Source organism: Stegastes partitus, unplaced genomic scaffold, assembly GCF_000690725.1.
Source record: "Stegastes partitus isolate 25-593 unplaced genomic scaffold, Stegastes_partitus-1.0.2 Scaffold243, whole genome shotgun sequence".
Taxonomy (NCBI): Eukaryota; Metazoa; Chordata; class Actinopteri; family Pomacentridae; genus Stegastes; species Stegastes partitus.
The window spans coordinates 526,695-544,775 of NW_007577974.1; the positions used below are offsets into that span (position 1 = coordinate 526,695).

An 18,081-nucleotide genomic window follows, 5' to 3' on the forward strand; every position below is an offset into this window, starting at 1 on the left:
GAACGGAGTGCAGCGCATAGACACGCTGTTCTGCATTCATAAATAATAAAGCAGATAATAACACATCAACACGTTTTACGATGTGACATAAAGATGACAAGTTCCGCCTCAATTTACAGTAACAGACACAGTAAAGGAAGGCAAGACCTGGAAAAAAAAACAAAAAAAAAACGAGTGGTTTCTCATTCTAAGTGACTCGATATGATGTTCACTAGCGGGGTAGATAGCGTGAGGTTATCAGGAAGCGTATTTGTTCGAGTACATACAGCGAAATATGGGCCACTGGAAGAGATAAAAATGCTCGTAACAGGAACCCTGGTGAAGTTTACCGAACTAACCTATTGTTGCTGTCTTGTGCACTGGAGCCTCCTGAAATATTATTTGCCACGCTTTCTTTCATTTTTCATGCCTTTCCTTTCTGTATTACCAACCTGCCCAGAAAGCTTACTGTGGTTTCCGTGTTTTCGACTCCCCCCTATTTCGTCTCTTTCCTCTTCAGTAGTCATCCCACATCTTCCTTGATGGAGTGGAAATACATCTCTACAGGCTACACCTTGTGCTCATCTCGTCTCAGCCCGGTCACAGCCTCCCTCAGTTTTACTTCAAGAATTTAACAATACAAAGCTTCCCTTATATTATTATTTTTTTCTATTTGCATATATATTCCTTGCATGTCTTTATTTGTACTCGTCTTGGACTCATGTTAACATGCACATTTCACACAGTTCTTTTAGATAAGAGCGTTAGCCTTATAAAATATGAATTGCAAAGGATCCTAACACGTAACTTTCTGTTAAATCTGGCCTTTTGTCGTTCTATAAGGTAAAGTTCAACAAATATGAATATTTAAAGAGTTCCGTGGCGCTCCTCGTTAAACTGTTAAATCTCTCTGTCTTACCAGCTTTCCAGTGTCAGCAGAATAAAACTGACAATCACTCCGTTCTGCGAGGTATAACATTACTATGCTGACAAGCATCTTTAGCGCACGGAAACGCGGCGCACATAATACGGCATAAATGAGAATACAAACACACCTTTGTACACATACAACAAAAGCTGCAGTGGAAAGGCAACGAAAAGTGTGCGGGAGAGAGAGAGAGAGAGAGATGCAGTTTACATACATGGCTTAGCAATCCATTATTCATAGGCGCAACACACTCGGAGGATCAACATAAACACAGCAGTAACCTGATTCTGGTACACTATGGCCTTGGATGCATCGCGGACACTTAATGCAGAACCTTTGCTCCCTGGGATCACAGACAACACAAGGCACTCGGCAGAGCTCTCATTGCTATCTGCACAGCAGATCAATACTAGAAGCACTCTTAAGCACACTGTGGCCCCGTCCCTTGCAGGGCTACACAAAAGGAAATGAACAACAATCCGGCAGCAGTGGGTTACAGATGTGGTGGAGTTCAAAATCCTCAAGTACATCAAACTTATCAGGTGGCAGTCTCCGCTGCAGTCAAATCAAATATCAAAAGAGGGAGTTTCTGTTGAAAATACATTCATAGCTGTCAAGTCTGTTTCGCAAAAATACATTCCTACCTGTCTGGTCTCCTTCGCATTCTGACAGTCATGATTCTTGCAACTTAAACAGATTATTCAATTAGACAGCTCGCACTTCCCGACTTGCTTTTAAGCCTTCACGCTGCACTAGAAGGTTTGGATAAAACCTCGACACCCCTGCATGCAAAAGTAAAATAGATGGGTAGTGTTAAAGCAGCTCCAGCTCGAAGTCAGAGGTGTTTTTCTAGATAAATTACCTCATTTATATTCAAGAAAAGATTCAGGAGAAACAAATAACTGCCATTAGTCATCACAAAAGACAAAGTTAACAGAATCGCGTGCACACACACACACACACACACAGAGACACACACTTACTTATTTACTTATTTTCTCCCTTAAAGACCTTTGCACACACACCCCTCTCCCGACGCCTCAAAAAACTGTTTGATGTGATTCATGAAGCACACATGCACATGTGCCCACACACTCAAACACCCAAATGAATGACATCTTAAAAATTGGGGAAACATTGTGCCTGTGGCATGAATTATGCATGCTTATAGTCTCTTATCATCTAAATGCATGTCTCTCTATTTGTCAGTTTGGTTTGTGTGTGCTTTGCATTCATTTGGGACCTCGGATACACCCCTGTGGAATGGTGATGGCCTACAGAGAGAGAGAGAGAGAGACGGGACATGAAGACGGAGGGAAAGGGAGACAGCTGGAGAGACTGAGTGGAAGATTGAGGTATAGATGAGGTTTACAGTCATAACTAGCAGCTGGGCCTCACGCACACACACACAGGAAAACAGATACAGATACAGAAACAGTTTAAATTATTAAATGAGGGCACGATCACTCACACACACACACACACAAACAGAATGGCATAAAGGCGAGAGGGCCTGTAGTGTCTCCTTTTGTAGCAGGCAATGTAAATTTTTCATTAGACGAAATGCAGCTCCCTCCCATCCACGCCTTCATCTCCGGGTTCTGTCCTCTGGCCACGCTCCCCCGACACCTCCTTGTTTCACTCAACACATCTATTTGACCCAGTGAAGGGCAAGCAGCTCAGACAGATAAGCTGTGTCCCAAAGTACCCGCTTTGCTTCCCTGTCACCCCCCCACCACCACCGCCGCCGCCGCCGCCACTCCCCTCCTCTTTTCTCGGTTTGTGTGTACATGTGAACGCACGCCATGATTGTGGGTGGTCCAAAAAAAACACAACTCAGTGAGACAGTGACTGATTTTCTCCATCGCTTTCTTCTGTCAGCGAGCGTGCGATGATGGCAGATTACAAGCTGGGATTTGAGGAAATTCAAAGCGCAGTGCAAGATAGGGAGAGTGCACACACAACTGATTTTTAGTTAGTTAAACACTAGAAACAGTGACCGGATCTCAGTTGTGGTGGATCAGCTGCCTCCAACATGTTCACCAGCCACTCATTCATTCTGGCTGTCTGCTGTTTGGTGCTGTGCAGGTAGCCCACAGCCGCCTGCTGTTGCTGAAAGTGACACTGTGAGAGCAGCGGGAGTGAACGGGAACCTCCTCTGCAGTCCGGCCATTAGATTAACGCTGTTATCACTGCGATACATCATTGCTTAAAGGCCCTGCACACCCATAGTAAACCCAGCAGGGTCATTTCAATTATTTTGCTTGATTTAACCTCCTCTAAGGACTGTGTGGGTGTATAAAGAAGTGTTTTATTGACTGTATTGTTAGCTTTACTGTGTGGGACAAATTATACCTTATTGCTCTTACTGATATAGGGCTCGGTGATATAGCTGGAAAGTCTAACATGAAGTTGTATTTTAGCTAGTATCGCTAATTATTGATTATTTTATCGTATTAATTATGATTATTAATAAAGGCCAGTAGAAAATAGATTGAATTTAGTCACTTGAGGCTATTAATGAAGGTACACAGGTCATTATTTTTAATATTAGATGAATAATAGACACATAAATAGAAAAAATAAAGATGAAGGAATGATCTCGCCTTGATGCAAAAAGAAAAAAGAGTGAAACCCGGAGGCGCACCGAGGGTGACCAAAGCTGTGAAGCTGTGAGGCCACATCGGCTTCAGCGTTCACCGTCAGAGCGGGCAGCCGGAGTGCTTCACCTCCGTAGAGATGCTGGGGGACGCTGAGTCGTGGGTGTTTTTAGGATGTGAAACCTGTCTTGCAAGAACAGCCAATGGTCCTTGCTGCTTCCAGCCTCCGGCAGGGAAGGTCTGTGGGTTTGGACAGAGACGGCGAGAGGCTTAGGGAGCCTTGGGCTAGCACGCCTCAGGAGACCTGCATGGCGGCCACGGGGGACAGCGACGGAGGGTGAAGGAATCCATTATCAACGTGTGACAGGCTGCGGACGAGCCAGGTGGAGAGCGCGCTTGGAGTCTGTTCTTGCATCTAAACTTTGTGTTTCCGTGATGTGCTTGCATGACGGTGTGCACCCATTTAAACCAAACTATCAAATCGTTGTATTGCCCAGGCTGGTACACACGGTTTGCTGACATCATTCCCAGCAAAGCTAATCAGTCTAGAAATGAGTCTGTGTGGGTCTGTGGAGTGTTTAATATTTATGCATAAGATCATTTAATTAATTATTAATTTATTTTTTGAAACCCCTTATTACCCTCTGTTCATTCATATCTAGTGTGTCGGGATAAGTTAGCCTGTCTGGAGCACGTGTAAAGCACATTTCTGATGGTTAAGTCTGTGTAGGCTGCACAGTATGACTCGTCTGTGTTTATGTTAGACAGAAACTGTAAGATGAGGAAAATAAATAGAGACCGTGTGTGTGTTTGTGTTCTGGGACATACGTGTATAATAAAGCGAGTGAAGCAGGAGACCGGAGCTCCTGAGCGATCGGAGACGAACGGGGGAACCTCACGTTGTAATTAGAAGTGCTCCGCTCCTCAGTGAGCTTTACCTTTGTTCTGTGATTACACTGTGTGATTTATATGCTCGACGGGCCGCCGACGCTCTTGCTAAGCAAACTTGCCACACGTTGCACCCATTTTCACTTTCTTCAATTCACCGATTATAACGCGGTTTTTGGCTGAACCCGAACTGAGAAATAATCGAGATTATCAGCTGAAATAATAAACGTTTTGTAGTGTTGTTTTGCTTCTTTCTTTTTTTTTTGCTTGCATCACAATAATTAATGGCTTTTTTATCTTCATTATTCATGACGTATAACTATTTTTAAAGCCTTCCTACGCTTGTATCACTCCATGTTTTTTTTTTTTTGCTTTGGATGCTTGGCATGTTTTCATACAGTAAACCTTAAGGCTTCACAGATTCATACTTCTTATTTCTGCCTTTAATAGTATTTCTGTCTGTGAATAAAATATGACCTCAAACAGATAAATAGGCAGATTTTTTTTCCCACCCCAAAAGAATATCAAGTAGGATCTAAGTACAAAGGGAGTGACTGTGATGTGAACACACGGATGTGAACTGTGAAATCCACATGTGCAAACTCATGCATTTATCTAATAGTCTGAAGCCTGTGACTACACTTGCATACATGTTCTTAATCCCCCTTTTCTTTGGAGGATATTCAAAGTAAACATGCTCTCAGTCTAGATGTAATTGTTTGTTATACAATTATTTGTTCTTGCACCATGGTGACGAATGCAACCACTGCACATACAGAGCAGGCTGAGGCAAAGACAAGACAGTGAGTGAACGGATTGAAGGAAAAGTGCATGGCACAAATGGCAGACGTTGCTTTGATTACGCCGCGGATGAGCGCTGTTCATGCATATCTTTGTCATATGATGGCTCATCAGCTAAGAAAAAGTAGGCAATCAGCGACAACTAACAAGTGCCGAACATTTTCTTCCCCAGGAAATGTCTCTCCTTTAAGGCGTCTCACAGTCTTCATTTTCTATTCTTTATGTGGTCAGAGTGACAGGATACAAAAACATGAGGGAAAGCTCACTGTGGGAGGCAGGGAAAACAGTGAGCTGCATCTCTGACAAGACCTGACTTAACGATGACACCGCTTCCAAAAATATTTCGAATCGGTGCTTTTGTTGGTGGCTTTAGGCTATAGCAGCGCTCTCTGTTACCTGCATTTATAAATGCTCCATTTTTAATATATGTTTTGGAAGAGACACTAATTTACAAGAGTCTTCCATTTGTGTAGCAGTCAAACAACGGCTTAATTCGTTTGCTTTTGGAACGGATTTGAACAACTATCAGCTTTATATTAACAGCGCTGTACAGCCACACAGTGCAGGAAAGTGGCTGACTTTGTGTTTGCTGGAATTTTCCAAAAATGAAAACAGTATTCTGTTGGTAAAGTCACTACTGTTTGCTCCCAGAGGTAATCTGTATTTGCTGCAAGGGTATATTTCTCTTTTTGCAAGCACTGCTGCGAAAGGAAAACCCAACGCACTAAATACGCAGACGCTAATTAGCATCATGCATGCTGTGTGTGTGTATGTCAGGAAAACAACTCACGGTTTGATTACACGTCAGGACAGAACGGCTGTAAGTTTTAATGTATGCATGAACATGTCACTAAGCCTAAAGGGAATCTGTGTTGGTTAACTTGGTGAATCAGTGTAAACATTGAGTGGCTTTTAAACATTTCCCTGATCGTTAAAATTAAAGAGATAAGGATGGATGAAAAAAAATAAATAAAAATGAAATAACCCTGCGAGCAGAGCCCTGAAAACTCTTTGACAAGACGTCCAACGCTAAAAACATCTTAGTCGTGGAAGCCAAACGGCAGCGAAATGCTTCTATGCATTTGCTAAAAATAAATCTTCCAAAGTCCCAACTGAACTGCAAATTTAAGTCTAGCGAGTGGAATTCCTCGGTGTACATCTCTCTTTCTGTCATTGTCTGTCTCACTGTATTTGCATCTATTTCTCTGTTAAGCGCGATACCTCAGGAGACAAACATAAAAGTGGCTTTCAGGAATTAAAGCGTCACTGTTGCAGTAAGCCCTTTTCTCTCCAGCCTTCCTCGCGTGTACGTGTATTTATGTGTGCGTAGACAGTCTGAGACACTCTCCTCTCCCCCTATTGATCAACGACATGGCGACTCCTAATGTACCATGGCTTTATGTGATCACTGGGGGGGGCTCACACAGTAAAATCTAAAAGGAAATGAATGGTGTGTCATTGCTTCCAAGAAGACAAAACCCAACTGGGGATGTACATATATATATAAGACAGAGACAACACGCCAGCTATGAATTTAATTGCTATATTTCATTATTTCTCTTGAAATTTAATTTACGTAAGAGCCACAACGAATGTCAGAATAAGCTCTAAGAAGCAAGCAGAAGATCTATTTCCACCTTTGGGCATATAATTACATGCACATGCAGTGTGTGCACACAAATACAGCACAAACATGATTTACTAAGAGATTGCGACAGCCAGATTAGATCCAGATGATAAATATTGTCTGGTTTGATAATTAGGCGCGGCCATACATACAAATACACACAAAGACAAATAAAAGAGCCAGCGCACAAGACAAATACAAACGCAAACATATGTAAAAGCCAAAAAAGTCCGGGAGAAGGGTTGTAAGCGGGGTCCACAGATTAAAGGAAAGGAATGAAAGTGAAATTTGCAATGCATTACATTAGAGGCAGCAGGGAAATGATTGGGCGGAGGAGAGTAAAGCAAGATTTATATTCAGAGGAGGACAAATCTTTGCAGGCATGGAGTACGTATGTTAAGAGGCTTGGGGAAAGGCGGGGGTTTGTATTGATGAGCAACTCCAGGAAAGATGCGTGTGGGTGCAGGATTGTGGTCCTGTGGGGATGCTCTGTCTACGGCAGCGATATGGGGCTCAGACAGCGGATTAGTGTTTCTGCTCCATAATCAATTTGCTGTCTGGATCCCATTGCACATAACCCTAAACATCCACTCGTTGCTTGATCCTCCAAAATGTCTCTTCTTCGTCTCTTTACTTCTCCCTGCACGCATCTCGCTTCATTTTTCTTTTTCCTGTTCACACTTTTGTTTGCTTCACCTTCAAACCTTGAGACGTCTAATCTGGATCACTCAATCCACATTAAAAAAAAAACCTTACGCACGGGGTTGTCCAAAACATACTTGTTCCTTTTTTTCTTCTAAGCCCTCCAGACCTTCCTTTCTCCTAGCCTCCTAGCACTTCCCTCCAAAATCTGTTTTTTTTTTTGCACTAGCCACAGTAGATTCTGCACAGACTGCATTTTAGGGCAATACAAGGGACTTTGGGAGTAATTATACTTTGTATGTGTGTGTGCAGAGGTTAACCTTGACCAAGGGCAAACTATTAGCTTCATCTCACCCTTGGGTCCAAGCTCGCTGCCATCTGCTCCAGAGCTTAGGGGTCATAATACTAGCTGACCAATCAATAACATATTACATGTTGGCACCGTGCACCAGCCCTGGTCATGACTCAAATGCAAGGTACATTACACTCCAGAGACGAAAGACAGTATGCTTCCCGCAAGCAGGCAGCACCACAATATCAATAGGGCCAAGTGAAATTAAATACTCTACGTCTGTCTGCAGGAAACGAGCATGTTTTCCATCAGAAGTACATTATATGGCACATTATGGCGCTATTTTTGTACACAGCCCACAGCTGTCAGGATCTGTGCTATGTATGCATATGTGTGCTTCTGTGTCTGCAGCACTGTGTGACGAAACCCCACGGAGACAGCTGAGGGTGTAGACGCAGACACCAGGTGGTGCTAGGAGTGCTCTCCACTGGGTGAAGGCAGACGTTTTCATGTCAACAGATCAATAAGTGTGAGACTGGGAGAGGACTATCCATTTCAGATTGTCTGACACAGAAGGAGATAAAGGTGAAAGATGTTGTCATGGCAGAAAAAAAGAGAAAAAAAAAAGACACAAATAAACACCTAGTGGCTGAAAAATAATACGAGTGCACCTATCTGTCAGTCTCCCTTCACACACCTGCATGCAGAAATGCAAATACTACGCTGCATCAGAGGGCCAGATTCTACCCAGCTAATGACGCAACAACTTCTCTTCAACTTCATGCATACATGCATATACAGCATCCATAAAGGCACGCACACAAACACAGCGCCAGCCTGTCAGCCGCTGTTGGGAACGGTTTTATTGGACCGGGCAGATTGTCACCTCCTCTGATTTCGGCGAGGACACTCAGATGAGAGCAACTAATTGCCTTGCCGGGGCACCAATGTGACCGAACAGGCTTTGAGGCATGGCAGGCGTGATGTGTCTGCACTGCGTTAGTGAGATGTCACGTGAAAGAAGTGAAAGGTGGAATTGTTAGAGGAGAAAGAGGGGAAGAAAAAAAAAACAACTTGGAGAGTGTGTGTTGTTATTAGATGAATACGTGTCAGTCACATGGTGGGTAATATCGCAAGAAGCTGAGTGGGGAGGTATCGAAGGGTCCTCAAGTGCCAGCTAAACTATCTGCTATAAAAAGGTGAACATGAATCACACTGGCAGTCTTACCTTGGCCTGGCCTCAATGTCGCGCTGAAAACAAAGAAGAAGAGAGGGAGGGAGAAGAAGGAGAAGGAGGAGGAGAGAGAGAGAGAATAAAACGTATTTAAAATCTTTGCACAGGTGTTGTGGATAACAAATAAATAGTAAACAACATAATTTACATCAACTTGGTCCACAGCTGGTGTGGCTCTAAATCTGACCAATTAATTTTCAGTTTCATCCACCAGTTGTGCTCATGTATATTCATGAGCTTTTAAAGGAACAAAGCACCAACTGAGCTGCAAACATTATTCATGTGCGCTGGCTTTTCTATTTAATTTCGACTGGGGCTTAAAACATGTCAAAATCCTTTATGGACTGCCAGTGAGGGACGCATACACAAACACTGCAAGCAAAAGGTTTGCTTAGATGCTAAATAATGAAATGTAATTAAAATCCTACACATTGTAAATGCAGTATCTCACAAAGCATACATGCAAAACTTAAATTATAGCTAAAACGTAGCAATATAATATATATACTGAGTATATAGCAGACTATACATGCAGGTGCAGTGTGCACGTGCACCTCACGTGAAACTGCTCTCATATACATCCATCATCTATACACCGCTTAATCCACATTCGGGTGGCTGGAGTCTATCCCAGCTGACTCAGGGGACACCTGGACAGCCGGAGAACCCGGAGAGGACATGCAAACTCCACGCAGAAAGATCCCGGGTGTCCTCACCGGGACGCAAACTGGTGACCGTCTTGCTGCGAGGCAACGGTGCTAACCACCGAGCCACCTTGCATCCCATCATGTATACAGCTACAGCTAAATTATTTAGTCTACCATGCTTGAGCTCAATTGGTTTGTTTTTTAGTTGGTACCTTTAAAGATCCCTTCCAGGAAAGATACACAGAACAAAATTATGCTTTGAATATTAATTATGGTCGGATGTGGTTCATCCATCCTCCCTCATTGAATATTTCAGAACTGACACCAACATTTTATCTCCTCTGCATCTGTATATCAGCTCCAAATACTGCTTATTATTCTCATTGATTTGTAATAATCTGTATCAGTCGGGGGCTGCAAGGTGGAGCAGTGGCTAGCACTGGTGCCTCACAGTTAGAAGGTCGCCGGTTCGGATCTTTCTGTGTGGAGTTTGCATGTTCTCCCCGTGCAGCGTGGGTTCTCTCCGGGTTCTCCGACTTCCTCCCATTAAGTCCAAGAACATGTTGAGGTTAATTGGTGATTCTAAATTGTCCGTAGGTATGAATGTGAGTGTGCTTGGTTGTCTGTCTCTAAGCATAGCTCTGTGATAGACTGGTGACCTGTCCAGGTGAACCTGCCTTCACACTGAGTCAGCTGGGATAGACTCCAGCCCCCCATGACCCTAGTGAGGATTAAGTGGTGTATAGATAATGGATGGATGGATGGATGGATGTATCATTTGGCCCATAGTATGTAAAAATGCAGGCTCAAAGTTTCTCATCCCACTTTTGTAAGCTGCCTATTGGAGCAGGCTCAGGACCAGAATCCACTTCCAAACTAGTTGTGATGCCACAGATCATGATTGCAGGTACACAGAGTAATCTCAGATGTCAGAGGAGAAACTTCTCACTTTCAGCAGACGAACATAAAAAACAGCCTTCTCGTGTCGATGTTTGAAGACACATCAAACAAACATCCAAGAGAGGAAACAGAGGCCAAAGCACCTTCTTGAGGGTAGGGAGCCCTAATTTACTGCTCGGCACTGATTGTTCTGTGGCACTGGACCTTGACTAGCAGAGCTGAGACAGCTGCAGCAGAAAGAGATTTTGACACTGTGTAACTAACATCATCATAAGACAGTGGCTCCTTGGCAGCACAGCAGATAAAGAGGAGAGCAGATGAGTGGAAGCAGCGGCGCTCTGACTGGCTGTCTGCCGCACTGACTGAGATTTGGCTCTCAATTTAATTAGTTTCAGATCTGGAAAAACACATAGTTTCAAATATGGGAAGATGAGATATTTCTTGGTTTACCTTGTCAAACACTTCAACAGACTCAAAAGTCAATTTGCGAAATTACAGGACAAAACTGACATTCACTCGAGGAGCTCTTGACTGGTTTCCGAAAGGCTGCCTCGGCACAAATTCGCAAACTTCTTTCATTTTTTTCAAAGGATGCTGGTTAACCGACCCAATCATGAGTTGACAGCAAACTAGGGTAGGTTTTAAGATGCCCACAAGAGAGAGAGGACACATAAAAAAACAATCCTAAGCTTTAAATGGAAAAAAATGAATCATGAAAAATGTAAAAGTGAATCCACTGTTGCCTCTTTAAAAACACTGAAAACATAATTACGTCGCTGGGTACAAATATTGCGGCTGCATACATTTTTAATCTCCTACGCAGCAGGTGAGCCAATAAGTGGACCGCAATGTATACCGAATATCATTAATCAAAACTATTCCTAAGTGCCACAACTTAAGAAAATATTTGCGTACTAAAGTGTAACACTGAGGTTGCATTAACATTTTATTAATATTAATGATTCCCATTAAGACACCAAGATCAACAACAAAGTTATCTCACCAACGTGTCTGTGACAGCCCGGTACTGACTGAATATCTGCCCTGCGGTCGTCGCTAATTACATCAATGTTGTCATTGCTAGTGATGACTGCACTGACACAGAAATGATTCGAGGGCTTCTAACCGCTTAATCCTTTTTGTTTTTTTTCTCCCTAACAGAAACTTTTGGACATGTCAAATGGACTATGCATGCAAATGGATCCAGCAAGTTATAAAATATGTTCTGGTTCTACCTCAGCTGCACATCACACTGGTTCATTTTTTAAAAGATTCTTATATTTAAATTAACTAGTTATGCATAATGTTTTTATTTCACATTGACTGCATTGTGCTACAGCGATGAAAATGTTTTGTTGTTATAGCTCCAGTCATGTGCTTTGTTTTCATTTAGTCCAATTAAGAGTTTTTTTTAGTGCCACTGCCCACAAAATTTAAAGAAATGTGCTGTTAGAAGGAAGCTGACAGCTACAGAGCCTAGTTCCCATTGTAATTACTATAGTTAAGCTTCCAACAGTGTACAACAGACATGGCATACCCTAAAGACTGAATAAGCCCAGATTTATCATTTCCTGCCTCATTCACATGGCCTAGGGCGCGTCAGTCATTAAGTGCACACATAAAAACTAGACTCTCAAAGCTAAGAACAATCTAGCTTGTGTGACAGTCATCAGAAGACACAACCTGAAGCTGCTTTGTGTGTTATTTAAACACAGTATCACAGAACTCGTCAAATGAGAACTTATTTCTGAAGTATATCGTTAATGTCACAGCTCAAATGAAAATTGCGACGCAATTATCTGCGAGGAGAACCTTCCTCTAAAACGAACGACAGATTTCATTTGACATTTCATGTTCATAAATATTCAAAATGCAGGAAAAAAACGAGCATATCGTGAAAAACCTGAGCGCCTCGTTGTCATATGGTGTACTTCTTAAGACCATAGAGACTTGCAATCAGCCAACATGATGATGAATATTCGATAAATTGTCAAAACTAATCCACAATATGCATAATATATGAAAACAAAACAAAGTGGCCTTGGATCATAACTGAGTCGGGGTTGGGTCAGTGCTGCATACGAACATTAGCCGACTAGCCGGGAATCTTGGCTCGGTTTTCCTGCCTGGCCTTCTTTAAAGCTTAAACAGTATTGAACCTTCTTTCTCTTACATTAGCAACTGAGCAGACTTCATAAATGTTTTATGTAAGTAGATGCAACATTTAATTCACAATTATAACTGCTACCTTGTGCATTACACGTTTCCATTCCTGCCCTTTCTCGCAGTGTGTGTGTGTTTCATCGGTGTGTTCATACTGCTTCATGTGTATCTGTATGGATGCTGTAGATTTTTAATTTCTTTGAATTCCTTTGTACTTTGTGTATGATGACAATAAAAGCATTCTATTTTAATTCAATTCAATTTTATTTGTATAGCGCATATTTACAACAACAAGTCATCTCATAGCGCTTGACAAAGGCAGAAACACCCAACAATCCAAAACATTTGGATTCCTTATAAGCTCCAGCAGTCCGAAAGCAGTCCGCAACAGTGGGAAGGAACCGAAAACCCCCGCAGTGGAAAAAAAAACCTCCGACAGAACCAGGCTCAGGGAAGGACGGCCATCTGCCTCGACCGGTTGGGTGGATGTAGGATGAATTATAAAATTTAGTTTACAGTTAAACAAGTTATTAGAAGTTATTGTCCATTTTATTTCATTCTATTCTATTCCATTCTATTCTATTCTATTCTATTCTATTCTAGATGACCCACACCTTTCTGTGTTTTTATCAGTTTTGTCAGTTCTACTTCCTGCCTGGTGGCATGTCACTGGCGTTTTTTTTCTTTTTTAATTTACTCTCCAGTCATCACCGAATGTTCAAGTAAACACTCTGAATGGTTGTACAATTTAGTACCTGCTGGTACTTTTTAATGAAACTGTGGAGCCAGAGAGCTTTGATAATAAACAGGCTCAGACTGAGACAAAGTCTCTTAATATATTCTCCCTCTGGCTCCCACTGATTGGTCAATGCAATTTTCGTCCCCGCTGACCCTCATTATTGCGTGCCCATGTGTGTCTGCACCTGTGTGTTCCTGTGCCTGCATTACCAACACAACCAATGGTAATTTGTTTGTTTGACCCAGAGCAACAATTCTTGCCTTAATTATGTGATTTATTCCCTAAGAAGCTGTTAAAAATATGGGTTTTCATGCAGGTGAGAAACCTTTTACATTACAGTTGCCACATTCCACAGGCTTGCTGTTAAAGTGGCTGCAGTGTCTGAGCTCGATATGCACGGAAAGCTGCAGCAGTCTGAAGCTGAAAGTCCTTTTCCTGGCAAAAAGATTTGAATCAAGACGCTACTTCCAAGAGGGCTGGAGGGTATAACTGTAGCTCTTAGGCAAACAGGATTAGATTGTACTTTATAGAAAGAGAAATTCACAAAAACCTAAAATGCAAACAGGGTTAACATATTTAAATATGTATTCTCAGTCAACCCAAGCTGAAGGTAATGGTTTTGTTGCAGCGGAGTTGTTTTTCTAGTGTCACATCAGCTTATATCACGGTTTCAGTCATGAATTTCAAATCCCAAACACTACTTTACGTCATTATTGTTGCATCAGAAATCTCTCCAGACCCGACTCCTGCAGCATTCGCTAGTAGCTAGTTGTAGTGTTTTAACAACAGACTAATCAGTTAGAAGATCAGCCAGAGTCCATTCAGACTGGTTTTGCCATTCGACAGTCATCTTAGTCACACCCCTGGGCAATTATTTTTGACCAACACAACAAGCTACCTATCTAAGTTATTGAGTAGAAGAGCTACAGCAGCAATTTCACCGTTCACCAGGACATAGGAACTGCAAATAAGATTTATAAAGCAGGCTTTCCTGGCAGGTGATACATTTACTCCACATGTGCACAGTTGGACAACACCGTGCACAAAACTATTCACACTCTTTAGTCGAGAAGCTCTGGGACTAGCATTTTAAAAGGCCAAAAATGACTAAGCTCAAATTGCAAGAGAAGTAGGAAGTAAAAAATAGCAACTCATTAATCAAAACAATTAGATGAAGCAAAAACATATGGTCCCAGCACCAACAACTTACATTTTGAGTATATAGTTGAGAACTGCAGTAAAAGGGCAAGTGAAGGACTCAATGTGCCACCGCTGTAGCAATACGAAGCAGACAGTGACAGAGTGAGAGAGCTGGTAGGAGAATTTATGTTTGAGTCAATTATTGTCTTGGACCATGAGGTGCCACACGTATAAAAATAAAATAAATAAAAACTGCTCCAGGTGTTGGCGGTTTAAGGCAGACTCGATGCAATTTCTCCCACCAACAACTGCTCTGGCGCCCCTGTGTTCATTCTTTTCAAATGTCACAGTTCCCAAACATTCTCAGACGACTCATACAATTTTAAAACTCTGTGTATCCACAGTGAGACACATACAGTAGCCAAGTGCACCGCCGCACGAGCCCCCGCACGCTTTCTTTTAGTGACCATACATTTCCAAATGACACTGCCTATTACTTACATCAGCGGTAACTAACGCGTGAGATCCAACAGGGTAGCCCATCGGCATTCAATTAAGGCTTTAATGAATCTGACCCACCGCGGATTAATTTCTCAGCAAGAAAAGCAATCTGTGCATCAGCTACAACCATTACTACAGCCTCTCTAGGGAACACTAGAGCCTCCTCTATTGACTGTGGTGACTCAAATACAGCGAGTGACAAACGCGCCGATGGGATGTTTTAATTTGAGTCCTATAAGCGGTTCCTCTTCGACGATCGAATGAGACGTGTGGGAGTGAAGTGCCGCAGAGTTTGACGCAACGTATGTTGAATTTCTGGCAGGGTTCGCATACTGTACGTGCAAACCTCTCGATTATACAGTAGCTGCACCTACTCATAATTCTCAACGGTTCTTTGGCTTGAGAGGGAAACATTCACTAAGCAGTTGATATGTAAAAAAAAAAAAGAGGAGGAACAGTGAACCCAGCTGCTGTGTTCATAGCTACAGCCTGAGGACAAACATGCTAATACCGATGCTTCAGCCAACAGCTCAGGATGTATTTTGCATCTAACTACCTTTGTCACACTGACACGGCTGAGTGTGAGAAGAGCAAACTGTATTTTCTACAATGTATGAATGGATAAATACTAAAAGAGCCAGCCTCTCTTTTCATTTGGAACAAAGGTGTGTATGGTGGCACCTGTTCGCCACACTCACGTTGCCGTCTGGTTCCACAGTCATTAGGTAGATAATCCATGAAGTGGCAGCCTGGGATCAAGCATCCGTGATCGCACGCATTCATGCCGCCGGAGCGCTTTAAGCAAGGCGGCACCAAGTCCTCACAACCAAGAGCATTTTAGTCCAAGCAAAAAAAACAAAAAAAAAAACGGCTGAAGACAGGTTGATATGGCACCGCTAATTATCCTAAGTCATACTGCTAGGCTGGCTATTCCTGATCAGCGACAAAAAAAGCTTTTATGCTGATTAGAAAACTCCCTGTAATTGTCTATAGATAAGAGCAATAACACCCATTTTAAGTAGGCTGCTCTTAGTAACGATTCTGGCACCAGACCTCTGTGTTCAAAGCTTACATTAATTAATCAGCCACCACATTTTCCTCGTGTTGTTTCGTGGTGCTCTCAACAGCAGACCTTTTGATGTGATGCTGTAATCAGGAGGGGGTCAGGTTTGCTCAAATGTGCACTTATGAATCTAATCAAGAGCCTCCAACATAACTGGTCAGACAAATTGATAAAGAAAAGCTTCAACAGCCGACCTTGAGCGTATACAGTAACTGGGATGAAAAATCACAATAATTCCTTCTAATAAATAACTACAGTTCTATGGTTCTTATTTAAACTTAATTCTTCACTGCACAATATATTCTGCTTCCGCTTTGCACGACTACAGTTAGTTTTATTTTTTAGCTATTTTTATATCCTTAATATGTACATTATTCCTCACTGTGTATATTTATCGTTGCACCAAAACAACAGAACAAATTCCTCGTATTGTGCAAACGATACCCGGCAATAAATCTGTTTCTAAAAAAGACAATCATCTGTGAGTGGGCCAAAGTTGAGCAACACTATGTCAGATGTGTAATGTTGAAGGCATCATACAATAGCTTATGTTAAGCAAAGACTATGGAGATATAAAGGAAATATTTATTTCTAAGCAAAACTTAGAAGCTTAAAACATCACACTAAATAAATGATGGCACGCTGACTGTCAGTTACGCTGAGTTTTCGCGTCATTACCTTTTATCTATGCTTCCCTTTGTAGTGACTGAGATTCCCAACGCTGTATGTGCTGTATACAAACAGTTTAAGACGCATATTAAGGAGAATAATAAAAGGAAGGAGGATTTTTCTCACCAGCGCTCTGTTTGCTGGTCGATTCGCTGCCACGAGGGCCTCGACTGCCACCGCAGGAGCCTGTGACTCGGCCTGTTCTAGCAGGCACAGCTGGTGCGTGATGTTGGCCATCTCTTCCTGCAGCTTTTCGGTTTCGACGGTGATCTCTGCGATCTTCTCGGCGGCGGACGCGGTGAGGAACGCTTCTTTGAGGTCCACCAGGTGGAGGAACCTCTTCTCCTCCAGACGCACCAGCTTGCGGAGCTCGTCGAACTGCCTGTTCACGTATTCTTCCAGCTCCTCTGTAGACATCTAAGGTGGAGTATATTAGTTACAGGAGACAGAGAGAGAAAGAGCAAGAGTGAACGGATGAATCTGGCAATTTAAGTGAACATGTTAGGAAGACAGGCAGTAATACTGAGCTGCACTAAATTAATCCAAATGCACTGCTTGACTGGAGGTATAAATCCTGGAGATTGACACATCAGGGAAGCAAAAATAGCCGTCACATTTAAAACAAGTGAGTGACAGAAGAGATGAGATGACAGTTAAGTTGTGCGGCTATGAATTGAACATCTGAGTAAAACAGAGAGAGATGCATATGGAACAGTATAAGGGCCAGAAAGAAACTTCGGTCGTATACTTTGACATGTGAATATCGTTGCAAAAAGCCCACAGGTCTCTGTCATGCAGCGGCTAATTGATAGCATGAAGCTGATTCCCCGGAGGCAGACTCCATGCATCCCATCTGCAGATAGAGAGCTCAGAGGCGCCTTCTACCACAGCAAGCCATCTGTTTGGTTTTCAAGGCAACTGAACTGCTCACTGAGCTATCTTTTTAATTTCAGTCCCTGTTCCCCATTGAGGCTCTCTTTAGCTATGACTCATTACGTTAAAACACCTCAATAAACAGACTCCTCCCTGCAGTCCTTCCCACTGAAATGGCCCTGCCTCCACTGCAGATCCTGTCATGAGGTAAAACATCCCAGAGTCCCCTGTCATGATCTCTGCTCCTGAATATGTTATAATTGCTTCAATCTATGAACATCAGCTGCTCGGTCTCCCCTCTTCCCTTGAGCAGAACTTCACTCTCTTCCTTTCCATCTATTTTATCTTGTTTCCCTCAGCCTCTCTCTCTCTCTCTCTCTCCAGTGAAGCAAGGA

At 42.5% G+C, this 18,081-nt stretch overlaps 1 protein-coding gene across 2 annotated transcripts in view; it reads right to left on the reverse strand.

The window, feature by feature from the left end:
* The window catches only part of trim44 (tripartite motif containing 44), a 46,444-nt gene that overhangs the window by 17,223 nt on the left and 11,140 nt on the right, over positions 1-18,081 (reverse strand). For both annotated transcript variants that reach the window (XM_008281764.1, XM_008281763.1), the window contains exons 4-5: positions 16,940-17,230; positions 8,986-9,008 (exon numbers count right to left, since the gene is read on the reverse strand). In XM_008281764.1, the coding sequence (XP_008279986.1) occupies positions 8,986-9,008; positions 16,940-17,230 (314 nt within the window). The remainder of the gene's footprint in view (positions 1-8,985; positions 9,009-16,939; positions 17,231-18,081) is intronic.